General features: G+C 36.3%; 1 protein-coding gene across 2 annotated transcripts in view; it reads right to left on the minus strand.

Moving 5' to 3' along the window:
* The window catches only part of LOC103695677 (N-terminal acetyltransferase B complex catalytic subunit NAA20), a 47,131-nt gene extending 27,729 nt beyond the window's left edge, over window positions 1-19,402 (minus strand). Inside the window, exons 1-4 of one of the 2 annotated variants that reach the window (XM_039122835.1) lie at window positions 19,234-19,394; window positions 19,013-19,103; window positions 11,958-12,077; window positions 157-286 (exon numbers count right to left, since the gene is read on the minus strand). In XM_039122835.1, coding sequence (XP_038978763.1) covers window positions 157-286; window positions 11,958-12,077; window positions 19,013-19,103; window positions 19,234-19,311 — 419 coding nt within the window. In that variant the 5' untranslated portion in view covers window positions 19,312-19,394. Of the gene's footprint in view, window positions 1-156; window positions 287-11,957; window positions 12,078-19,012; window positions 19,104-19,233 lie in introns of both variants that reach the window. The other variant, XM_039122836.1, reaches the window with a different exon arrangement.
* Between the last annotated feature and the right edge of the window lie 7,684 nt (window positions 19,403-27,086).

Raw genomic sequence — 27,086 nt, forward strand, 5'->3', positions numbered from 1 at the left:
GCAATGCACAAGAACATTGAAATCCATGATAGTGGAGAGTAAAAAGCAATCATATGCAGTATTTAAGCTTGACTTCCAACAGTTATCATAATCATAAAAGCTCATTTAAGTTAAATTTTCAACAAGTAAAATAAAAAAGTCAGGTAATATACAAACTTTTCACTGACGTCCTCCAGTAAGTGCAATAGTTTCTTTGCTAATTGCTGCCTCCGGTACTCTGAAGCAACAGTTACTGCAGTCACATGACCATGCCAAGATTCACCTTGCCCTTCGACTTTACCCATAACTGCAACAAACATGTCCTGTACCTTGTCAGATCTACCAAGAGGAGGCCAGGAACCATGGATATGAAATCTAACAAATTTGATAGATAAAAAGAGAAATCATCAAGCAAATATGGAAGCACCTCCAGTAGAAATGAATATTTGAAATGCCTTCAACTCAAGATTTCATAATCGTAGGACTATAATAAGTATAAATTCCAGCTCAGCATTAACATAGGATAGAACATATGTTAACCTGATAATTAATTTAAAACGGGGATGAACATAATAATGTATGCAGTAAGATGCTTCACAGTGGTTAACATAGCATATGAATGAGTACATAATATTTATACCCCACATAAAAGAGACAAGCATGTACTCATAAATGGGATAGTTATGTAATATTTGGATTATAAAAAGTTGTACCTGGCATGTGGCATGCAAGGTTATTCTAGAGAGAGAACATTTGATGGATGACAATGGTCCCACTAATCAAGATTGATTGCAGCTTTGATAAGTATTAAGTCCAGTGCCCATTATCCCATAAACTCTCCCTTCCTTATTCATTTTCTAGTGGATATAGAATTAATATTTATTATATAAGAGGTGCTATAAAAAAAATAGAAAAGGAAGAGATCGATGCCCAAGGAGGCCCTGAAGAAGTTCCTAGCCCACCAAATATGTGTGGTGGAGATGAAAAAAGGGTGCAGATGCATGGCCCCACCCAGAGGAGTTTGCATTATCATACTAGAGATGTAGTACTTACTCTTTCCAGTAAAACCACCTCAAGGAATTCCCCAACAAGTTTCTAGGACCAAGATTTTGAATCCTGCAGGATAAGGGTGTTCCGGCCACAGAACAGGAGGCCCTACTAACTTGCCCTGTCTCGGCAGTCGTTCAAGTCAAGCATCCTACTAGGTACCCTCTATCTCTCTCCTCATTCTTTTATTTTTTCTCTTTGTTTCTTCCTTTTTCTTCTCTTTCTTTCTTCTTTCCTTCCTGTCTTCTCCTTCTTCCTTCCTTTCTTTCCTTTTCTTCTTCTTTCTTCCATTTATCCTTTTCTTCATCTTTCTTCCATTTATCCTTTTCTTCATCTTTCTTTCCTCTTTCTTCTTCTTTCTCTACATGGATGGGTTTCAAGGTCCTGCCCCCCATCTCGATCTCATTTTCTCACAAGAATAGAATGGGACGAACTCGCTTTCCGCGGTCGAGTCGGCTACCACCGGCCCTCCACCGGCATCCCATCCTCTCCCTCTCCCTCCCTCCCCCTCTCACTCTCTCTTTCCCTCTCCTTCTCCGGCTTCAGCAACGGATTTCGTTTTCATTGGCCGAAACCGTACGAGTGAGCCACCGGTACGGCTCGGGACGACCGAAACTATCCGATTCGGAATGGTTCCGCCGACCTTGACTGAGCGTGTATGATGCATTTGTCCTCTCCCCTCCCCTTACTTGTAGTGCACTTTGATTGAGGCACTCATAAAACTAGAGAAGTCTCGGGCTCCCTTTCGTTGCAACTCCCACCCAACAACAGCCACCCTCCTTTGGTGTAAGGTAACAGGGATGGATGCCTAGCAGCTTCCTTTTACGAGTCTTCTATTTATCTCACAACTTCACTCCCTTGAATTGTGTTTGTGAACAGTCAATGGGCATACTCGCAAGTCGGTATACTTTATTCACTTAATAATCATGTAGCATGTATATGATTAAAACAGGATTTCTACTCAATAGAAACATTTGAAATCACTTTTGAGACAAATCAAGATCGGGTATACAGATTTGTGCAGACTCTAGCCTAAGATCGGTTAGCCCCCCTAACAAGTTGTTTTACGTGGTCATTGAGACCTATTGCTTCTTGATTTCTTCCAACATATGAGATATTCTCGTACTAGCGGCCTTGCTTTTGCATTTTTTCCGTACCCATTTAATGGTTTTCTCTTCTTTTTTTTTTGAGATACGAATTTCTATTTCAATGCTTGCCTATTCCACATCATCTTCAGCAATGCAGTTTTTTTGACAAGCAGGTATGAGACAAAAGTAGCAGTATGGATGGTGAATCAAGCCCCAAACGTCATACCTCGTGGAAGGCGATCCACGAGAGAATCGCACACAGTTCCATTTGAACGACATGTGAATGCCTATGATCTTCTCAGTATAGTGATGGATTTCATGGCCAATGTCTCATTAGCACGAATACACCGATATGAAACAAGTTTTCCACAAAGCATCTCATTAGTCAATCTTACATCTATTACAAAAATCTGCTTTGGGATAGAAAGCTGCTCACTTTCTTGTCCATTTCCATGATAGAAATGTCTCTTATGAAACTTCCTCTCGTATTGTTGTCCAAGGTACCATGGAACTAGGTTGGTCGACCACTAAAGCGGTAAAATCCATTGCCTCCAAGATCTATGAGAAGGTGAACCTGAGGACCATTTGCACCAGCCCCTCATATGATGCTATCAAAGGCCTAGGAGGCTCACATTACCACAAACATTGCATGGTGTACTGGTTTTCAATGATGTTATCTGAACTCTACTTGAGATGGCGAAGCAAGAGGTCTAAAGGCTTAGAGGCTAAGGATCATCAATGTAAATGATGGATTGGATGTAAGTAGTTCTGGATAACTACAATGGCAGCAGAGAAAGTAATGCATAAATTGGTGATTGGAACTAGCTATAGTAGACTCATTGTGAGCGAGTTATTTGATGTCAATAGACTTCGAGATTCTTCACCTTGCAGAAAAATGAAAAAAGATCTCTCTAGGACACGATCAAGCAAGAAATCCTGACCCAGGGTATTCGTAGATCGGAGATTGTCTAAATGGTAATAAGGAAGTGGCACTTAACGAATAATGATGATAGGCAGGAGCAAGGTTTTTCCTCACTGCTTGAAGCGCGTTGCATTGGCTGCTTTTTGGAGCTCCCTTTCCAAGCACTAGTGGCCACTTCATTAGCAGAATACTTGTTTGCTAACAACTTGATCCAACAAGTGCACAAACCCACATCCCCGCTAGTTAGTGAGGAGACCCTGTCAAGCTCCTTTCCCACCAAAACAAATTGCATGTCAGAGTTTCCCTTCATATGGCTCAAATCATTCTTAAATGCCTTGAAAGGCATCTTTCCTTAATTGGGTGATTCACGTGCATGCAAATGAGCACAAGCCGCAATGGCAAGAAACTATGACCAATAGAGTCTAACACAGAGTCATACCTTTTTTTCAATGTGTCCCAAGAAGGATCTAGTTCCTTTCACATTCACAAAAATTATCATTTCTAAGATCACCTTCACAAGTCCCCTAATAATCCTTAACAGCTTTATGTCCTAGCACCCGTCCCTAGACCACTTATCATATAACAAAATTGATATCACACAAAAGACTTGATATTGCCCTTTTTGGGATACTAATTCAAATTATAGTACTGCTTCCTTAGAGTGATTAAACTAGCCTTTTGACTAAATAGATATGAAAATAGATAGGGAATCTTGAAGTAAGAAAAGGAGAGCAGCCAGCCTTTATTACATTAATTATTAGCAAGTAGGTTTTCTTTTTCTTGAAACCTAGATGAGATTAGAGTAGAACTCAAATACATTGGAATCAGAATGTCTAATTTGTTTGCAATAATAGGGCTCAAAAGAATCAGAGGATTTAGTACACAATAATGACAGGCAAAGATCGATTGGTAGCATACTCGATCAAATGGGCGATTTTCTCGCCTATCGGCATCCAAGCTTTGAGGAGAAAGTGAAAACTTCAGATATGGTCTTTGCAAAGGAACATGAAGATTTACTTTCGTAGACTTCTTGAAAAAAGGGTCAACGAATAAAGAAAAAATGTCTTTCATCTCTAGAATTGGCAAAACAATTCCAAGCAATTGAGGCCCAAATGAACCTTTGATCGACCCTTCCATCTCTTGGTCCAATCCACCAAGGTCATACTTCCTAGTTGACTTCCTTGGGGCTATCATTTTCGAGACCCCCCACCACTATCTAGCTCACACTGGTCAAACCAAACCATTATCTACAGCATCCATATCCTTGGTTCATCAGGCAATATATTCCTGAAAAGTCAAAAACTAAAAGATAAAGGTTTTGTGAAATCTTCTTGAATATTCATTGGTAAAAGTATTGATGGAAATTTTTCGGATTCATGATTGGAGACTATAGGCAAAGAGAGAGTTTAGTGGAAAAGATTAGTTTCTATTGAGGTTCATCTTCTTTTTGGTTCCCATGACTTGTGTGAGGACAAAATCCCCATTGCCATTGATAGAACTCCTTGTTGGACAATTGACTCCCCACTTTCAGCTACCTTCTCTCTCGCACTATTGATTCAAAAGCCCTTCAACATGGGACTTCTAGATCACTATGGCCGACTTTCATCTCCATTCTTCTAGTAGGTCTCACAATCATACAAGCTTATACCATTATGCTCATGAGCAAAATCAATGCTTGAGCCTACCTTCACACACATCTGTTACACTTCAGGCGGCATCGGCCCCAGATAAACTAATCACCTTGCAGAGTCCACCACCCCAACCGAATGATTGATTGGTGATTAGGCATCTCTATATATCTGGCTAAACAATTAGTGGTAGCTGCTATGAGCACCTCATCTCATACTACGACTGAGAAAGTAGCAATAATAGAGATCTCTTTCCACGTCGAGTTTGACGTCCTAGAATGCAAATTTGACCTGCATGGCTTATAAAGTGAAATTTTTCCTTCATCTTCAATCCCAAAATGAGAGTCCAATTCTAGGGTGCTTGAACAATATGCCCAAAGATTTGGACATTATGAGTGTTTGCTTCAACATGCTCTCCCTAATAGGAACAAGAGCCTTCCACAATAGCCGAACCCAAATTCAATTTCTAGTCTACTGTCATCAACCAAAGAATTGATAAATCTTGCAGTCTTGTAAGGAAACCCTACTTTCCTTCCTTCCCAGTTCGTCATCAAGGTGATGCCTACTCTTTGAAGGTTTTCCTATTTAGGTCGGCGCTCGTGATAGAAAACACTACTTCTACTATTTTGGGCTTTAGAAGTCTTAGAGAAAGCCTCCTTTCTACATGTGCCAAAGTTAACTTTTAGAAACAAAGCAAAGCAATTTGAATCAAGATATCAGACCCCTACTGATACCACCCTATTATAGCATCGTACACAGTACGTTATAAGACAACAAGATGTACTAGGTGTCAGTATAGTACGAGATTGTGTACCTATTCCGTACCAATAGATCGCCCGATACGGTACGGTACCAAGTGGTACGGCAAACCTTGCTTTGAATACACTCATTCGGTTGCATTAGAAGAGGAAAAGCAAAAGACATTTTAATATAGTCATATTTCATCGATTAGTTTGGCACTCCATTATTTGGAAGCACACTACAGATAACTGTCCAACACGCCAAAAAAGAAAAACAAAAGACACCTGCAACTCTAATGAAAAGTGTGAAGAAGAAAGCTGTTGCCCAAGGTGACAAGCCAAGAGGGGGGGGTGAATTGGTTTCTTCTAATTTTCGGTGCTTTAAACGTTTTCTCAATATAAGTGCGGTGGATGCTTTCTTAAGCTATTAGAATGATTTAAACTAGTGTAAAGATAGAAGATGATGCAAGAATAAACGGAAACACAAGCACAACACAAACACAACAATATATAGTGGTTCGGTGCTCTCCTTAGCACCTACGTCCACTCCCCAAGCGTCCCCTTGGGAATTCACTATAATCTCTCGGATTACAGTTGGATTGTTTTCCGGGCTCACAATCCAAAAACCTTTGTTGGTTTTACGGGCTCACCAACGAACCTATACACTTTGGTTTTCCGGGTTCACCAAAAACCTTTGTTGGTTTTGCGGGCTCACCAACGAACCTTTACACTTTGGTTTTCCGGGTTCACCAAAAACCTTTGTTGGTTTTGCGGGCTCACCAACGAACCTTTGTACTTTGGTTTTCCGGGTTCACCAAAAACCTTTGTTGGTTTTGCGGGCTTACCAACGAACCTTTACAAAGTGTTTAACAAATGAAAAGAAAAGATTCAAACTCCTAAATGAGCATATGAAACAATATAAACTACAAAGAAGAGTTAGAAGGTATTTATCGCTTTGAAGTCGCTTTGCTCTTCTTTGTCAAGGATGCTTCACTCTTCAAGGGAGGATGGAGCTATTGATGACTCTTTGAATCTGCTCAATCCCTTTCTTTGATTCTTGAATGAAGCCCTTGGATGAAGCTTGCCTTGCTAGGGTTCTCTCTTGAATGCACTTAATGTATTTTCCCAAAAGCTTGCTTCCTCTGATGAATACTCCCTCTTAAATACTTCTCCAACCTCCAAATAGTCCTTTCTGACCGTTGGATTGAAGAAACTAGCCGTTTATAGCCGTTGGGAGTCCAAAAAGCATTTCTGCACAACTAGCCGTTATGTTCAGCCCGTGTTTGGGTCGGCTCAACCTGTCCTTGGGTCGACCCAACCTTCACTTGGGTCGACTCAAACATTTCTTGGGTCGACCCTCTCAGAAAACACAGAAACTTGAAATTCAGCCTTCCTTTCCTTGGGTCGACCCAACCTTTCTTGGGTCGACTCAACCTTGGGTCAGCTCAAACTTTTCTTGGGTCGACTCAACCTTGGGTCAGCTCAAACTTTTCTTGGGTCGACCCAACTTTCAGAAAATTCAGAATCTTGAATTTCAGCCTTTCTTTACTTGGGTCGACTCAACCTTTCTTTGGGTCGACTCAAGGTTTACTTGGGTCGACTCAACTTCTTCTTGGGTCGACCCTCTCAGTAAATCCAGAGAACCATTTTCTGAGTTGTTTGAGGATCTTGATGTTTGGGTCGACTCATGCTTTCCTTGGGTCGACCCAACTCACTGTTCATCTGTGCCATTTTTGCAGAAGTGTGCCAAATGATTTCTTGATGTGCCGGGGTCGACCTAATCATCCTTTGGGTCGACTCAATCCACACTTTGCTGCATCTCAAGGTTAGATTCATTCATATAAACAATGAAATATATCTATATCAATTTAAACAAATATACTGAGAGTAATGAACTTATAAATGAAGTATCAATTTAACTTATAGCATGCTCTAGATAATTGCTTGTTAATCATCAAAATAACACTATCATCCTCAATCTCCCCCTTTTTGATGATTACAAAATAAAGAGTATAAACCTATTGATACTTGTCTTTATAATCAGTTTATAAAAGGGATTAAATTGCTGAATTTCAGCTTTTCATATATACTTGTGAAATCTCCCCCTATATCATTCAAATATTGCCAATTTGACTTTTTGAATTGCTCCCCCTTTCATTTATAATTCATTAGCAATGAAACTTCAAAAATTTGAGATAAAATATGAGTTTCAGCTTATGTATCGGGGTGCGAGAGGTGCGTGCCAAATTCTGAATTTTTATTTGCCAAATTCTGAATTGTGATAGAAATTTTTGATTTGATGATTTTCATTGTTACAAATTGCTCCCCCTTAAATGTATAAGCTTTCTTATATGATTTCCAATTTGTTTGCCCATTTATTTCTCTTTTCTTTACATGCTCTAAACACTATCTTTACTTCTCCCCCTTTTTGTTATACATATCTTTACTTCTCAAATAAAATACTCTTTCTTTAAACACTATCTTTACTTCTCTCAAAATTAATACTCTTTCTTAACTTCTCAAATGAAATACTCTTTCTTTTCTTCTCCCCCTTTATATACTCTTTTCTTCTCTTCTCCTTTATATACTCTTTCCTTCTCTTCTCCCCCTTTTTGTTATCATCAAAAACATATATATGGAAAAAGATGCAATTAAGAACAAACTTCAGACTTCATTGATCACAATAGGAACATTTTCATACATTAATGCCCAAAATAAAGATAAGTACAATGTTCCTCAATCAAGATTTAAAGATATAAGGGAAAAGCAAGATACATATGAGAAAAAGCAAGATACATATCCTAGGCTCTAAACAAGATCGTGAGACTCTTCCGGATCGCTTGGCTACGGCTCTCTTGGGTCCTATTTCTCCAAGATTTTGAAGTAATCTACTGTTTGGAGATGATTGGAGAAGATTTGAGAGTGGGGAATAGGGTTTTCAGAAGAGGACAAGGGCAAACAGTGCCCTAATAGAGCTCTCGGGTCCCCCTTTTAACAGTGGGGTCCCGACGTTGGGTCGACTCAAGAAATTTCTTGGGTCGACTCAACGTTGGGTCGACCCTATTCTGGGTTGGGTCGACCCAAGTGCAGAATTTTTCTTTTCTCTTCCTTTTTGCTTCTAAAAATTTTCTTGCTTCCAATCCTTATAAATTCTTTCTGGGACAATGATACATGAGTAAGGAATCTATAGATTACAAGTTTGACTCATGTTTCATAGGTTTTTAGAAATGGGAGGAATGTATCATGAGACTGCTTGCTTCCTTTTATATCTCTTCAATAAAACGGATCACATATGCCTAATTTCCTCCTTAGCGTGCAGAATCTATCTTCACTCAAGGGTTTTGTGAATATGTCGACTAATTATTTTTCAGTGCATATATGCTCATATGTTTCCATTTTGCACATGATCCCTAATAAAATGATATCTTATTTCTATGTGTTTGGCTTTAGGAATGAGATATTTAGAATGTAAGCCAGAAGTGATCTCTAAATGTAGATTCCAAAGATAGTTTTGAAATCAAGTGTAGATGGAATCTTTTTCAAGTTATTTCAAGGAGTATCAAGAATAATATTCAAAGAAAGCACGAATGAAAATCCAATATCTTTTTTTTTTTTTTAATATATTAAGTATATAGCAACATGAGAGCAATCTAATTAATTTTTAGAGTATAGTATAAGAGCAGATAAAGATCAAAACTTATATACTCAAAAAATATAAGATTATGTTGAATCCTTAATTCTTAATGACTTCAAAGTTCTTTCATGACATAAAAGTATTGGAGCATAGATACCAAGACATGAATTTATGCAATGTAGGATATATAAAATTCAGGGCTTTGAAAGTTCTTTTAAACCTCTCTTAAAGACTTTCTTTTACTCCTTTAAAGATCATAGCATCAAAATCAATTAAAATGAATTGGCTTATGATTGAAACACTAAAGTGCAAGCCAATAAGAGCTCATTAGTAGATTCCAAAGTAAATTTCCAATACTAAGACAAATGGAATCCTTTTCACTTAGTTTTCAAAACAAGTGATTTACCAATTAAGTACAGATAAAAATCTAACTTTCAAAAGATATTCAATGAAGCACAAAGTTTAATACCACTTTACATTTAGTCTTCTTTCTCTTATCTTTAGTTGAATTTCAGATTTTAATGATAAACGTGAATAAAACTGAACCTTTATGATATCAAGAATGTAGAGTGATCTAGAATTATTCAAAATTTATAGCAATCACTCTTTTTAATCTTTTAAGAACAAGTTATGCTTCCTCTTAATCTTTGAGAAAATGTACTGAAATATTAATCAGAAAATGATTCATTTGAAGCTCAAATTCTTTCAAAAGCATTTACATTTTCTTTCTTTTAAGAATCATTTGAGTGAGCTGAAATATTTCTAGACTTAAGATCATTCACTCTTTTAATAATATATATATACATATATTTTTGATGGAAGTCTTTAATAATGTAGGAGAGGAAAAACATATAGATGATCATTGAAGTATATATATTTGTAGAACTCAATTTCTTAATCAAAGTTTTTCAGCTATGTATATATGAAGCACCATAAATCTTTTTAATATCAAAATAACATCATATGTTTAGAACCATTTGTTTGCAATCAAGATCATTGAAAAACACATCATTTAGACCAATTTCAGTACACTTATAAGATAAAAAATGATATGTTTCAGATGCGTATCGGAGCAAACAACCAAGGTATCAAAATTAATTCTATTTTTCTTAAGCTATAGTTTTTATCTAAGAAACATAGTAAATTATTCTCCAGCATGATGCAATCTTTGAAGCATATAATGAAAGTTACAAAAATGCAATGATAGAAGCATTTTTAAATTAAGTTTAAGCTTTTATACAAAATCAGATTCTGAATTTCATAAAAATTTTCAAGGAGCCTTTCAGGATTATAATTTGAGATATGCATCTTCTACATTGTAGCTCATCTTAAATTATTAAGATTGAAAACATATATTTCAAGAACATTAGAGCACATCCAGAATCTTTGTAATTCATATTGAATTTTGGTACAAATTGGAGGATATTATGTACTAGTGTTAGACAAATTAGAATTAATATATTCTGCCTAATTTAGAAATTCGAATTATTTTTTTTTTATTTTTCAGATGATATTCATTAAAATAGAAGTATCCTTCTCTTCTCCTTTTGCAAATATATTCAACTTTCAGATTTCAAAGGTGATCATGAACGACAAATCTGAAATTTCTTTCAAAAATACGATTAGACGAGTGTAAGAAAAATTCAAGATATCATTGATGGGCATGGAATGCAAGTGAAAATAATTTTCATTAGGCTTTGGAACACAAGTTATTTCGAAGTCAAAAGTGAAGCAAAAACTTGTATACAAAGTTAAAGCCTATTCCAAATTATGAGCGTCATAAAAAAAATAAATTTGCTATTGGTAGAAATATGTTTCAATCAAATTATTCAAGCATGGAGCGTTTCAAACTGAATATTGAAAACATATAATTCAAAGTATGCAAAACATAACAAGCATGTCATGGATCAAAATCAATTCTTTTCAAATAAAATTTCCTTTATTTAAATACAATTTAGCACTGATTTTATCCTTAAGGTGTGTTTTCAAGTGATTGAAACTTCATTTGATTTTTCACAACCTTCTTATATATTTTCATTTATTTTATCATTCATTCCCCAAATTTTTAATTTCTTTCTTTAACTATTCAATGAACATTTTGATTATCTTCATTTATTCTTCGGTTTTACTTTTCTATGCTCTATATTCTATTTGCTCCCTATCCGGTGGAGTTGGAAGGGGCACGAGGTACTACCACTAGCCTCCCTCTTGTGCCGTCCCTAATATGCCCTACACCGAATAGTTGGGTCAAATAGTGCCGGGTACTACCACTAGCCTCCCCATTGGCACCATCCCTATAATGAGCAATGTAGAAATGTTAAACTGTTCTCTTTAGCAACAAGATATTCACTCCAAACTCTCCCTATTTAAATATAATTAATTACGGATTTTATCCCTTCCAAAAGAATGTTCACACAAGTCTCACAAATATGCTGAATATATTATGCTTGCGCTGCTTTTACTTAAGATTGGAGTATTTACTTAGCTTTTACTTCTTCTGAGCAATGTTCATTTTCTTTTTCTTTATCTCTCTCTCTTTTTGTTATTTTCAAGTAGTTACATGAAAGAGCAGAATAAAGAATTAATCTAATATGCTGCATATAAATATATATCATGCAAACAGCATTTTCATTATGCCCAATGATTCATAGCTTATCACAAGTTATTTTGAATTAGAAACTTGAGGCATAAACTTGTGTATTTCATGGTTATGCATTATACAGGCAAAAGTGAACTTCAATTTAATCATACCATGAAACAATTATCATTAGCATGAGAATGAAGCATGATATCAAGAAGATTAGCAATTAAATGTTTAATCATGCTACCATATAATTTCAGACTATTGATTTTGCTCAACTAACTCACAAGAGAAGAGTTTAGATTACCAGTGCATTTAGCATTCTTCAAGCCAAATACCTTTTAGATTCTTTATTCCCTTGGCTGAAGAAAATCTTCTTTTTTTTTTGTTTCCAAGGGAATGTTTATTGTATCTTTCATCGAGGTGTCCTTCAAGTTGAAATTTCTTGCTCACAAATCCTGTATCATTAGCAAAATCTTTTTCTTTTCTTGAAGGCAATTCATTAGGTTCTCTAGGATACAAAAACATTCATACAACATATTTCTTAACTAGATGACTCAACATGAGACATGACAATAATTGAATTTGAGTCACTTTACTCAAGAGATTGCCTAAATATAAGCAAGCACAAGTCACTTGAACTAAAGAGATAACTTCATTAAGTAAAATGGTTCAAGGACAAGCATGTGAGGCAATAGAAAGATTCATCAAGATCAAATCAATTTCTTATTGTCAGAAGCAATTTAGCTTAGATTCTATTTGCTTAAGATAATTATTAATAAGATATACCAGTTAAGTTTTAATCAAATTATCTTAAATAGTTGTGTCTATCAAAATTCTGATTGTTACATAGAATCAAAATGATAAACTATATTCTCAATAAAGGATCTAGTTTTAATAAGAATAGTATGAATTGATATCTCTACAACTAGTATCTTTTCATTGAATATTCTATATGCATTGCTTGAAGAGTAATATCCAAAGGAATATTTGTTTTACCAGATTTGACATTATTTTCATAAGAATATATCAAGCATGACATGTATGACTGAAAAATATAAAAGATATACAATATATCATTTTCTATTTTTCAGACGATCAAAAGGAGTTTTCTAATAGAAACCATATGTATGACAAGCAATGATGATAGCTTTTAACAGAAATCATTTAAGTAGATGACTATCATACAACATTGTCTTTTTCATTTCTTCAAGGATTCTATCAACTCTATTTTATTTATGGTGTTCTTGGTGTAGAAACAATTGTATTCAATATTATTTTCTGTGCACAACTCAATAAGAAATTGGTTTTCAAAACTATGCCATGATACAATTTTATTTTCATAGTTTGCAAACCTTTTTCATTTGAACCCTTTTTGTGAGTTTGTGCCAATGCAGAAAATATTTTAATTTAAGTGCCAAGAACAAAACCAATATTAGCTTTGAGAAATTTTCCACAATTACAAAATCAGAAAGCTTATCTCCTGGGTTCACAATCCTAGAGATTCAAATAAGTTCTTATGAAGAGTTTTCAAAGGCTAAAAGGTGAAAACAATATTTTCAGATTTAGAAATGATTCTAGTTTGTTTTTCTAGATGACATACATAGCAAACTTTGACCTTGCAAAAATTAATCTAAGTGAACCAATGACAAGGTCTTTTGAGATTAAGTCCATACTAGTATGAGTTGATTTTATATGCCAAAACTAGACTCTTTAATCTTGGTATTCTTAATACATATATTTAAAAAAAAATACCAAGTAGACATTCTTATGTTTATGATCAATAAAGGATAATGCCATGGATAACAACTCTCAATCAAGCATATAGATAATTCAAAGAGTTATTCTAAGAGTATTGATTAAGCAAATTATCCATCAATAACTGAAGCATAATATAGGAAGATGGAGTGATTTGGATATATTTTCATTTCATACCAAGAGTATCGCCTATATCACAGAAATGATTAATACTAGCTACAATTTCAATATGAGAGGATGCAAGGATTACTAATTTCATTATTTCTTCCATTTTGGTCACTCTTCTTAATTATATTTTAAGTTCTATTCTTTAACACGTGTCTAGAGAACCCATTGTCCAGATAACATCTTTCATTGGAATCTTGGGTAGCTAGACACATTTGCTAACAATGATCATGTTTTCAACTTAGAAACCCAAGCTCTTTTGGGTCCTTGCAGGTTAGCTATAATTGTTCCTTTTGGAACCCATATTCTCTTAATTACCATTTTGTCTATTAGTTTGCAGGTTTTAGGAGTACAAGTAATATACTTCTGCATACTCTTGCTAAATTTAAACAACATAGATTTAGCAAAAATAGATAATGAATTTTCAGTTTTCTGTTTTTGTTTATTAGTTTCACCAGATTTGTGAAAAATCGTTTTAGGATGAATAGTGGAGGATTTAAGAAATATATTCTCGAAAGATTTTTGAGTGTACCAAGGTTGATATCCCAATCCAGCTTTGTCATATACAGCTCTTGAGTTTTCTATCATTAAATTCAGTTTTTCAGAGCTGGGAGTGAATCTTTCAACAGTAGGTTTCAAATTATCAACTTCTTTAGTTAATTTTTCATTATCTTCTGAAAGCAATCCATTGTTTTTCTTAAGTTTATCATGGCTTTCAGTGAGAAGTTGATTTCTCTGATTTAGTTCTTTATTTTCTTTAATTAAGATTTCAATTTTATTATTTAGTTTTAGTTTTTCATCTATTAGAATTTGATTTTCATTCTTCAAGTTCTTGTTCCTACAAATAAGTTTCTTATGTTCTATATACAAATCAGAAAAAGCATCATGAAGTTCATCGAATGTAAAATCATCTTCAGTTTTATCATATACTTCATATTCAGAAGAGGAGACACTTTGTGTTTCAACACATACCTCGTTCTTGTGTCCCACAAGGCATAGATTTTCAATATCTGCTTGCCTCTCATCTTCTTCAAAGCTAATTTTTGATTTGCTAAAAATGTTAGTGCTTTCATATTTAATCTCTAGCATATTCCATATGTCTTTAGCAGTTATGCAAGAAGATATGTAATTAAATTCACTATCATTTAATGCACAAACTAGCACATTCATGGCTTTTGCATTTTGCTGAGCCATTTTCTTATCATGATTAGTGCTTGTGTGTGGTCCATTGACTATGATACTCCATAAATCATAGTCATGTGCTTGAATGAAGATGCGCATGCGTGCTTTCCAATATGTGTAGTTTATACCATCAAATAGTGGAGGTCTATCAATTAGTTGTTCCTCACTCATAGAACATCCCACTTGAGTTGTCATGATCTTTAACTCTTGATTGTGAGATCAATGAGTACTATTAGAGCACCTCGCTCTGATACCACTTGTTGCCCAAGGTGACAAGCCAAGAGGGGGGGTGAATTGGTTTCTTCTAATTTTCGGTGCTTTAAACGTTTTCTCAATATAAGTGCGGTGGATGCTTTCTTAAGCTATTAGAATGATTTAAACTAGTGCAAAGATAGAAGATGATGCAAGAATAAACGGAAACACAAGCACAACACAAACACAACAATATATAGTGGTTCGGTGCTCTCCTTAGCACCTACGTCCACTCCCCAAGCGTCCCCTTGGGAATTCACTATAATCTCTCGGATTACAGTTGGATTGTTTTCCGGGCTCACAATCCAAAAACCTTTGTTGGTTTTACGGGCTCACCAACGAACCTATACACTTTGGTTTTCCGGGTTCACCAAAAACCTTTGTTGGTTTTGCGGGCTCACCAACGAACCTTTACACTTTGGTTTTCCGGGTTCACCAAAAACCTTTGTTGGTTTTGCGGGCTCACCAACGAACCTTTGTACTTTGGTTTTCCGGGTTCACCAAAAACCTTTGTTGGTTTTGCGGGCTTACCAACGAACCTTTACAAAGTGTTTAACAAATGAAAAGAAAAGATTCAAACTCCTAAATGAGCATATGAAACAATATAAACTACAAAGAAGAGTTAGAAGGTATTTATCGCTTTGAAGTCGCTTTGCTCTTCTTTGTCAAGGATGCTTCACTCTTCAAGGGAGGATGGAGCTCTTGATGACTCTTTGAATCTGCTCAATCCCTTTCTTTGATTCTTGAATGAAGCCCTTGGATGAAGCTTGCCTTGCTAGGGTTCTCTCTTGAATGCACTTAATGTATTTTTCCAAAAGCTTGCTTCCTCTGATGAATACTCCCTCTTAAATACTTCTCCAACCTCCAAATAGTCCTTTCTGACCGTTGGATTGAAGAAACTAGCCGTTTATAGCCGTTGGGAGTCCAAAAAGCATTTCTGCACAACTAGCCGTTATGTTCAGCCCGTGTTTGGGTCGGCTCAACCTGTCCTTGGGTCGACCCAACCTTCACTTGGGTCGACTCAAACATTTCTTGGGTCGACCCTCTCAGAAAACACAGAAACTTGAAATTCAGCCTTCCTTTCCTTGGGTCGACCCAACCTTTCTTTGGGTCAACTCAACCTTGGGTCAGCTCAAACTTTTCTTGGGTCGACTCAACCTTGGGTCAGCTCAAACTTTTCTTGGGTCGACCCAACTTTCAGAAAATTCAGAATCTTGAATTTCAGCCTTTCTTCACTTGGGTCGACTCAACCTTTCTTTGGGTCGACTCAAGGTTTACTTGGGTCGACTCAACTTCTTCTTGGGTCGACCCTCTCAGTAAATCCAGAGAACCATTTTCTGAGTTGTTTGAGGATCTTGATGTTTGGGTCGACTCATGCTTTCCTTGGGTCGACCCAACTCACTGTTCATCTGTGCCATTTTTGCAGAAGTGTGCCAAATGATTTCTTGATGTGCCGGGGTCGACCTAATCATCCTTTGGGTCGACTCAATCCACACTTTGCTGCATCTCAAGGTTAGATTCATTCATATAAACAATGAAATATATCTATATCAATTTAAACAAATATACTGAGAGTAATGAACTTATAAATGAAGTATCAATTTAACTTATAGCATGCTCTAGATAATTGCTTGTTAATCATCAAAATAACACTATCATCCTCAAAAGCAGTTCACTCAGGTTCAAAAACCAAAAACAACAATTTTGGTCGTCATGGATCTGCTGGCTAGAAAAGGAGTGGAGAACATGAGACCACTATTTATGAGACACAGTCGTAGGGCAGTCTATGATTCACCGGTGAGTCCCACTTTACCCAAGCTACACAGGATAGGAACCACGGTGCACGATCTGATGGAGTCTGTAAGAATCCAATTGCATATAAGAGACAGACTCCTCGAAGTCATTCAGGAGAATACGATGCAACTGCAAATGACCTCGCACATAGAGTATAATTCATAGACGTATCAAATTCTGAATCATATACTGGATCCTATATAGTGCGTCTAAGGCATCTTTCGGTAGCTACTATCCTATGCAGTCCGTAGCATCTTACGAATCGAATTTTGCTGCTGGTTTATTCAGATGGGCCCCATCACAGCCGTTTTATCGGCTAATTTATCAGCCAAAGGATACCTCTTAGAGCCAGAACTTCAGCAAAAGATCCAAGAGTGCTTATAACCCAGAGTGCATTTCTTATGGAATGAAAATACAAGATTACAGCGTCATTTGGTTAGAAAGGTGCACTGATGTGCCTTCTGACTATGCTAATGATATAGATATCTACGAGAGGCATCGCCACTCGATGAGATTTTAGATATCGATATATATGTTGTATTTTAAATATATGTAATTGATTATAGTATTTTATATTTTTTTACCTCACTAGATTTGAGGATATTTTATATTGCTTCTTGTAGCATGTAACATCTCACTAATCATTTTATATTTTGTATCATTTTAAAACAATAAGATGCATAATTTAGATTAAACTGGAATCATAGAAACATCAAAAAATATCAAAAAAATATCAAATTAGGTTTAAAATTATTAAAAAAATTAAAAAAAAAAATTGATTACCAATTAAATCAACTTGAAAAACTCCAAAAAAAATTAGGCGTGCTAATATGGAACCGGCACACCCAAGCATACCGTGTGTTGGTACGGTACCGAACCAGTACCATGCCGACCGGTACAGATCTCGATACTGGTTCGGCGAACCATGATTCTTCCATCTAATAGTCTTAATAAGTGACACAATTTAGATTTAAACCTACAGGACCTAGTTGGTTTAGGTGATAACGGAAAATCAGAAAAAGGACAACCCCATCTCACATGATATATTATACTCTTCTACCAAGAAAGAAATACATTTGGATATTTCAGTACTCTTTAGGATGTTGGATAGCAATGAGTGGCTTCAGAGAATAACAGACAGCACAACCTGCTATCTTTGCTTCTATATCTATTACTATAAAGTAATTTCCTCCATCTCTCGTAATGATATAGTTTCTGTCCGCTGTGGCTTAAGTGCTATTGCTTATAGCACTATCCCCGTCAGGTGGCAATCCAATGCCCATTTCTAAGATAAGAAGAGCAAAACCTAGCTCACCTTGGTCATCCTAAAAGAGATCCCTACTAGCTAATCCAATTCGTCTAACCAGGGAACATCCCCCATGCACCTGACTACCCATATTTTTTCAAGAATCTAAAATTTTTCACTATCCGGAATAAGGTTTTGCCATACCAGTCGGTACTATATCATACCTGACGTACTCTATCATACAGGTACCGAACCAATACGCAATCTCGTACCAAACCGACACTCAGTACACCTTATTGTCTTGTACAATACCAAGTACCGACACTGTAATAGATGATACCTATACGGGGTCCGATGCCGAAACAGGGAACCTTGATCCGAAATGATTTGAACCAGTATAATATTCTCAACACATAATTCTAAGGCACATTTCTCCCTGCATATTTTCACCATCACCATCTCCCTACTAAGACCCAGCATATAATATGTAGAGACTACCTTAAATCTCCAATTACATAAATGTTTGGTATCAAATACATTATACATAAGTCTCATTTTGTGACTTGTTCTTGTTTTCACCAGGACAACAAAGATTTCTAAGATCAAACGTCCGGTGTATATATTTTCCTTTAATCAGATATAATGCATAGGCAGGATTCCATATCCGATCAATATGGTTGGCTGCAATAATGGAGGATTTCATATCTCCAGTTTCCATGCTTACATTGGGTCAAGAGACTTCAAATAATTCGAAATTTACTGTCAAAACGATGAAGAGAGAAAAGCATTTGTTCCGAAGTCAGGTTTAGAAGGTCCCAATCTCCTAAATGTGATTGATTTTCTCTTCTTTCTCTCAATTTTTCATTTTTTTTAATTTTATATAAACATGGGAGTACCATTGAATAACTAAAATTTCTTGAGTTTATGCACATCAAAATAATGGAAAAAAGAACTGAAAGAACGGCTATTCCGAGGGAGAAATAGAAAGGGGCTTACTGTATCCCATAATACGGTTGCCGGGGCCCTCGGCAACATGAAAATAATCGGGCCATCGAGCCAGATAAGTCATGTAGAACGACATGTTGAACTGATCGGACGCGACAAAGAGGGAGATGGATAAGTATAAGAAGTAGAGAAAGGGAGAGAGAGAGGAGCAGAAGAGAAGAACTAGCAAGAGCGGAAAAGAGAGAGGGAGGAAGGGAGAGAGGAAGGCTTACGGTTTCAGTAAGGTGGTCGAAATTGACAGAGGCGAAACGGAGGAGGTCGTTGCAGCAGAACCTGCGGATGGTCGTCATGGGAACGGAGGAGAAACGCTGCCTCGCGCACCACACCTATTCTAGCAATCTTCCTGCACCCTGATCGTTCTAAGCCTTCTTGAGCTAGTACCTCCTCTGGCTAGGGTACGGTCGCAAGCAGACAAGGTTGGACGAGCCGGGCCAGGCCATTTACTCTGTGTAATGTGGGCCGGCCCAAGTCAGGCTCCCAACATAGCTTCTAAACTCTCCAATCTCCAAACCGTTCCTCCCCAACCCTCCTTCCGCTTAACAATGGTAACTGGGCTTGACCTAGACCATAGTCTGCAGACCAAGCTAGCTTTGATTTAAAATTTGAAAAAAAAATTAAATCATAACAGAAGACCATGATCCCCTGAGGATCCTAGTGTTATTTTGATGCTTACAAAGCCGTTGAGGCCATATGGAAGTGCTAATGTTATTAACTCAATTAATCCAGTACATAAGTGAGTAAGGAAGAAAGATTTGATACATCCTTGATACGCTTTGCTTGATACATTTAAAAGAACCTTCAAGAATACATCTAAAACAAATTATATTGGAAGAACTTGAGGAAAGAACTAATTTAGAGTTTAATATACCTTAGAGTCAAGTTCTTTTAATTGAAGCTTAACTCTGTCATTTACATGCTTAATGAGCTTAAACTTTAATGTGCCAAGCATCCTAAGGAGAAAGAAATGATTTGCAATGTTGTTACTTCTTTTATATGTTTAATGTGCAAATCTAACCTAAAGATGCAGAAAAACAGAGTTAGAGTCGACCCCATAAGAGATGGAGTCGACCCTGGCACAATTTGGCACACTTTGGCACATTCAAGCACAAATGGCACAAATGACACAGATCTTGGGTCGACCCCAGAAAAGCTCGGGTCGACCCCAGCTCGGGTCGACCCCAGAAAAAGCTCGGGCCAACCCCAGCTTCAGCCATCTAAAAATACAGCCTTTTGGAATTTACTGAGAGGGCCGACCCCAAGTTTTCTTAAGCCGACCCCAGAAAAAGTTGAGTCGACCCCAGATTGAAATGTCAAGAAAGCAAGTCTCTGAATTTTCTAAAAGGGCCAACCCCAGAAAAGCTTGAGCCGACCCAAGTTTGATGAACAGTGGTTTGAGTCGACCCCAGGAAAATTTGGGTCGACCCAAGCACAGGCAGAAGCATAACGGCTAGTTGTGCAGAAGTGCTTTTTGGACTCCCAACGGCTATAAACGGCTAGTTTCTTCAATCCAACGGTCAGGAAGGACTATTTGGAGGTTGGAGAAGTATTTAAGAGGGAGTATTCATCAGAGGAAGAAAGCTTTTGAAAACACATCAAGTGCATTCAAGAGAAAACCCTAGCAAGGCAAGCTTCATTCAATTGCTTCATTCAAAGAGCCAAAAGAAAGTGGTTGAGCAGATTCCAAGAGACATTAAGAGCTCCACCAATCCTTGAAGAGTGAAGCAATCTTGATAAAGAAGAGAAGAGCCTTATTAAAGGGATAACTATATTCTAAACTCTTCTTTGTAGCTCATAATTGTTTTATTTGCTCATTTAGGAGCTTTAGTTCCTTATTCTTTATTCTTGTTGTAAGGTTTGTTGGTGAGCCCGTAAAACCAACGGTGTAGGTTGTTGGTGAGCCCGTAAAACCAACGGTATAGGTTTGTTGGTGCGCCCGTAAAACCAACGGTGTAGATTGTTGGTGAGCCCGTAAAACCAATGGTATAGGTTGTTGGTAAGCCCGTAAAACCAACGTAGGTTGTTGGTAAGCCCGTAAAACCAACGTAGGTTGTTGGTGAACCCGTAAAACCAATTGTGAAGGTTCGTTGGTGAGCCCGTAAAACCAACATAGGTTATTGGTGATCCCGAAAAACTAAGTAAAGGTTTTGGATTGTGAGCCCGAAAAACAATCCAACTATAATCCGAGGGATTATAGTGAATTCCCAAGGAAAGGCTTGGGGAGTGGACGTAGGTGTTTGGGTGTACCGAACCACTCTACATTGTCTTGTTTGTGTTGTGCTTGTTCTTGTATTTATTCTTGCTTTATATTTGATTTTTGTTCTAGGATAAGTTCACACAAGTAACTTAAGAAAGCTTCCACCGCTCTTAACAAGAAAACATTTAAAGCACCAAAAATTTAGAAAAACCCAATTCACCCCTCCTCTTGGGTTGTCACCTTGGAAAACAAGTGGTATCAGAGCAGGTGCTCTATAATTTCTTATCTTGTGACTTTGACCTAACCGTTAAAGAGCCAAAAATCATGACAACTCAAATAGATAGTTTTCTAGGAGAGGGACAATTAATTGATAGACCTCCACTATTTAATGGTATAAACTACACACATTGGAAAGCACGCATGCGCATTTTCATTCAAGCACATGACTACGATTTATGGAGTATCATAGTCAATGGGCTATACACAAATACTAATCATGATAAGAAAATGGCTCAGCAAAATGCAAAAGCCATGAATATTCTATATTGTACATTGGATGATAGTGAACTTAATAACATATCTTTTTGCATAACTGCTAAGGAAATATGGAGTACGCTTGAATTTAAATATGAATGCACTAACATTTCTAGTGAATTTGAAACTAGCTCCGAAGAAGAAGAGCAGCAAACCGAAATTGAAAATCTATGCTTTGTGGCACATGAAGATGAGGTATGTACTCGAATACAAAGTAATTTCTCATTCAAAAATCAAGTACATACTGAAGCTCAATCTGATTTTACATTTGATGAACTTCATGATGCTTTTTCTGATCTATACTTAGAATATAAGAAGCTTAGTTAAAGAATAAAAAGCTAAATCAGAAAAATCTATCTCTTGCTGAAAGCTATGATATAATTCAGAAAAATAATAAATTGCTTTCAGAAGACAATGAAAGGTTAACTAAAGAAGTTAACAAATTTAAGCCTATAGTTGAAAAATTTACTATCAGCTCTGAAAAGCTGAACTTAATGATAAATAATCAAAGAGCTGAATTTGAAAAGGCTGGATTAGGATATCAATCTTGGTACACACAAAAATCCCTTAATGACATATGTGTTAAATCCTCTACTATCTATCCTAAAATAGATTCTAATTTTTCTGATGAACCTAATAGGCAAAAACAGATAATTGTAAGTTTATCTACTACTCATGTTAAATCTATGTTTGTTAAATTTAACAAGAGGATGCAGATGAAAGTTATTCCTAGGTTCTTCGGTGTTTAGCATGCTGATTTTTTTTTTTTTTGAAAACCATGGCTGAACCTGATCGGGTTGCCTACGTACCCCTTCACAAGGAAAATCAAGCCACACGTAGTTCTTTTAAAGTTTCAAAAATACAGCAGAAAAATGAATCAAACAATTTAATTCATGCATGCTTACAAGATCAAATCTAGAAATCAGCACATTAAGAACACATAGGATTATGCCGGAATCGTTTAAACAATTATGCTAAAGCTTTTATGCATGATTAACTATCAGATCTGAAACATAAAAACTCTATTCCAATTAATCTCCGAATATCCATCAAATGGATTCTAGAGATATCTCCGTGAGGAGCCCCAAAAGAGGGTAAAACCTCGGAGAATCGGACCTAGACCTTGACACCATAATAAATGATTAATGCTAGATTAATACCTTTTATGATGGATGAAAGTTGTGAATCTGATTCTTGACTTCGCAGCCATGTACACGAATGGCCTCAACGAGAAGTACACGCGAAGTCCTGAAGGATCTTCTTCCGCAATAGTGCTAGCAGCTGCAGAACACTTGAAAGTTGAAATCTGCCCGCCGGGATTCAATCAACTCTTGATCAATCGTCTTGAAGCAGATAGAGAGAGGACTCATATCTAATCTTGAATCTTCTAGATATTCACCCTGAAAACCCTATCTAAAATGGAGAAGAAGAGGAGGAGGATGTGGGTGAGGAAGAAGGCTGCAATGGATGTGTTTTCGGTGCCCATGTTTGATCCCTTTTAATGGCCTCCGAATTTTCATTCAAAATTTAAAATTTATTTTCAGAAAACCTCCTTTAGTTGGCACATGCAAAGAAATAGGAACAACCCAAATCAGATCTCAACCAAATCTAATTTAAATTCAAATTTTAAACACATGTGCAAGAGGGGAGGAAATTGAAATCCATGCAGCAGAATTTTCCTACCTCTTGTCGCATATATTTCATTTGATATTTGAATTTAAATAATTCAGAGGTTCACACGCAAGCTAGGGAAGTTATTTGATGTATGAAATCATTTAATATATTGCTTAATGTTTGAATTCAAATTCAAAAAACAAACAATGTCGCCATGTGTCAAGCAATGGGTCCATGCGCCATGCAATAATTTTGGTTTATTTAAAATTCATGAAATCCAATTCCATGTCACCACTAATTGCCACATCATCTGAGCCTAATTCTCTTGGGTTGCACCTAATCAAATTTGGTCAAACCCGGATTAAAATAAAGCAATTTGGTTGAACCCAATCTAATCAGGTCAGACCCTGATTGAGCTCAAATTGAATCCAATTCAATTTTTAGCTCATCCAAACTCAATCAAATTGAATTAATTACTTTGTATTGAAACTAATCCAATTAGGTCAATTCCTAATTAAGAACAAATTAATTTAAAATTAATTTGATCAGCTTAAGTCCTTTTTGGTTCTGACCTAATCCAATCAGGTCAAAACCCTGATTGAGCCCAAACTTGAATCCAATTCAATTTGGCTCATCCTTAGCACAATTACTCAATCAAATTGAGTTTATTAGTAATTTAATTACTAATTAATCCTTCCATAATTACTTTAATTATTTTATAAGATAATTTGCTAATCAAATTGACCAAATTACCCCTGAGTGATTCTTAATCATTCATCAGCTTTCTTGATCAATCAGGAATCTTCTATGCGTGTGACCTCATAGGTTCGAACCTAAGCCGGTAGTATAGGAACAATTTCCTACACTAATCGATGTGACCATCTAGCAATGGTACCTGACGTCCGGATAGGTCGAATATATGCGAAGCAAATATTCTGAAATCCTGAACTATAATTACTGTATAATTTAATTCTTTTGACTCCTAATGCCAGGATGACATAGAGCTCACTGTCAACCCTATAATTAGTACATCCATTATGTGATTAACTTTAGATATCCCATGACTCCTCACTGGGATTATCCTGGCCAAGGTTTTGCTAAATTAATCACAAGACATTATCTTCTATTTTCAGAAGGGGTCAATTCTATCTTGACTCACAACTGACTACGCAAGTACTTGACTGCACCCAGTGACCTTCCGTCACTGAATTAGAAATTCAGGTAGTCCGGTACCAAAGTACAGTGAGTTGCTTGCTAGTCACAGGTTGCGGTCTTAGGTCAGAGGGCCAAACTTATACCCATATCCACTCGGAACATCTTTTGACAGTAGAGCATTCCGGAATTGGTCACGTTCAGTGAAATGTACTCCTACACTTCACCTGTATGGCATACCAGTGTCTCCACACTCCTTGGTTAAGAGGACAACCAACGTATATGTCACACAATGACCTAATCTCGATAATGTTGTCGTCCTAGTAACAACATATCATTTGGTCGCGAACAAGTTTAAGGACTCAAAGATAAATCCTCCTTTATCATAACATAAGTCCTAAGGACTGAAAGAGTAGATGCCCTACAAGCCAATCGCAATATGTATTGTGAAGGATTTTCTTTTGATTTTCCAAATCATGTACATGACATTTAATATAAATAAAGGCATTGTGTTTCATCATATGCTGTTGATTATATTTGTAATGAACCCCTTAGATTAAGGTAATGATTTTGAGGCTATAATGAGATCATACTAGTGAGACCTAAAATCCTAAAACCCTAATCTTAAATATTTCTAGTCATTGGTACATTGAGTCGGGAATCAATATTTACCGGAAAGACTGGCACATCTTATGTATGCTCGATGCAGAGGGTAATTGATCTCACAATCACTTGTGTGGAGACACTAATACAAAGATGTGGGTGCTCATTAGAGAAATGAGTTCACTGAATTGATCTACAAAGAGAAATCTTATGAAGTCTTACTTACATGTCAAAAGATGATTCTCTTAGTGGGAGTTGTGCAACTGATCCTTTGACCTGAGATCACCATAGTATCTTGTGCACATAAATCCATATTTTGGTTTTCACTCATTTATGACAATAAGTTATGTACGAGGTCTTCTAAATATGGTGGAATGTGTACGAAGATTATTAGTAGGTCAACAAGGAATTAATCACTTCTAGTAAGAGAAGATCGCATCCTATTTATTCTAATCATATGATAATTCAGGAAGCTTTTGATCAAAGCACATTGAAAATTAGAAAAAGTTTCTAATATTTCATTATTCGAATTATCATTAGAAGATTGAGAAATATATGAATATGAAATTGAGTTTGACATATATTCATACTCATATACATATTCAGGATGCAGTTTGTTTAAAGGATTGAATTGCACGGTAACTTGCCACTGAAGGGTATTTTTGGTATTTCCACCAAATTTTATATTTTCTGAGTAGACATGACACGTTGCTAGATGTCAATCTTGTCTTATAAGTTTGATCGAATTAAATAGTTTAATTCGAACACTAATTAGAAAGGATTCTAATTGTTAAATTCGGGTTCACGCAGTTTGGACTTAAATCGATTAGAAGAGTTCTAATCAAGTTGGGTCAACTCGCACTCACACCTATTGCTGGCTAAGTATGGAACCCAATGGGTCACACACAAGAAAACTTATTGAGGGTTCAATTGGATTAGATCATGTTTGCAAGATAGACATCCTAGCAGGTGTTGCAAACCCTTAGCTCTTGATTCGAATTGGATTCGAATCCGATTCTTAATTGATCTAATTTGATTAGATCATGTTCTAATATGGGTTAGCCAAGAGTTGGCACCTAATTGGCTTGGTTTGAGTCTAATTGGATTAGATGATGCCCTTTCATGAGAGGATGCATCTCCAAGGGATGCATCCCTACACCTATTATAAATAGGCTAGCACTCCATGGGTTTCATCATTCCAACTCCACCCCACTCCTCTCTTCTTTCTTTCTTACATTAGTTTCTTTCTTTCTAGCATTGCTTCTAGTGTGTCCTAAGCCAAGTCAAGGTGGTCTTCTTTAGGACAAAAGGATTGGAAGTGATTTTAGAAGGTTAAAGTAAAATAGAAAGAAAGGAAAGCAAGCCATTAGAGTTCTTTAGAAGAATTCTGCATTAAGGATCAAAGTCTTTGGAGCTTAAGACTTAAATCAAGTTTTCATGTGGATCAACGTTGAAGGGTGAACACTTGGGCACCTAGTGGAAATTCTGCACGTTGGATTAGCGTTAGAGGTATTCTTCTATTGCTGCATTTATATTATATTATTTGATTGCTTTCATTAAGGTAATCTTGGCTTATAAGGGTTTTATGTTAAGGAACTTTATCAAGAAATTTTAAAATTCCTAACTTCCGTTGCCCATTATAGCATGCTAAAACCCTTCAGTGGTATCAGAGCCACCCTTAATTGGTTCAATCAGGTGATTAGCCATGATGTATTTATGCTATGAGATAGTATTATGTTATAAATTTCATGATATGAATTTTCATATGAAGATATGTTAATTGATTTAGTTAATTGGTAATAATTTATACATGCTATGAGATAGCTATGATGCATGATAGTTGGTTATGATTTATATATGCTATAAGATAGATATATAATTTGTTATAGCATATACAAAGACATATGTTCAATATGTTATAATTATAGAATGTGCATGAGACTAGTAAGCCCTCAATAATATTATATT

The sequence above is a fragment of the Phoenix dactylifera genome, unplaced genomic scaffold (genome assembly GCF_009389715.1).
Source record: "Phoenix dactylifera cultivar Barhee BC4 unplaced genomic scaffold, palm_55x_up_171113_PBpolish2nd_filt_p 001793F, whole genome shotgun sequence".
Lineage (NCBI taxonomy): Eukaryota > Viridiplantae > Streptophyta > Magnoliopsida > Arecales > Arecaceae > Phoenix > Phoenix dactylifera.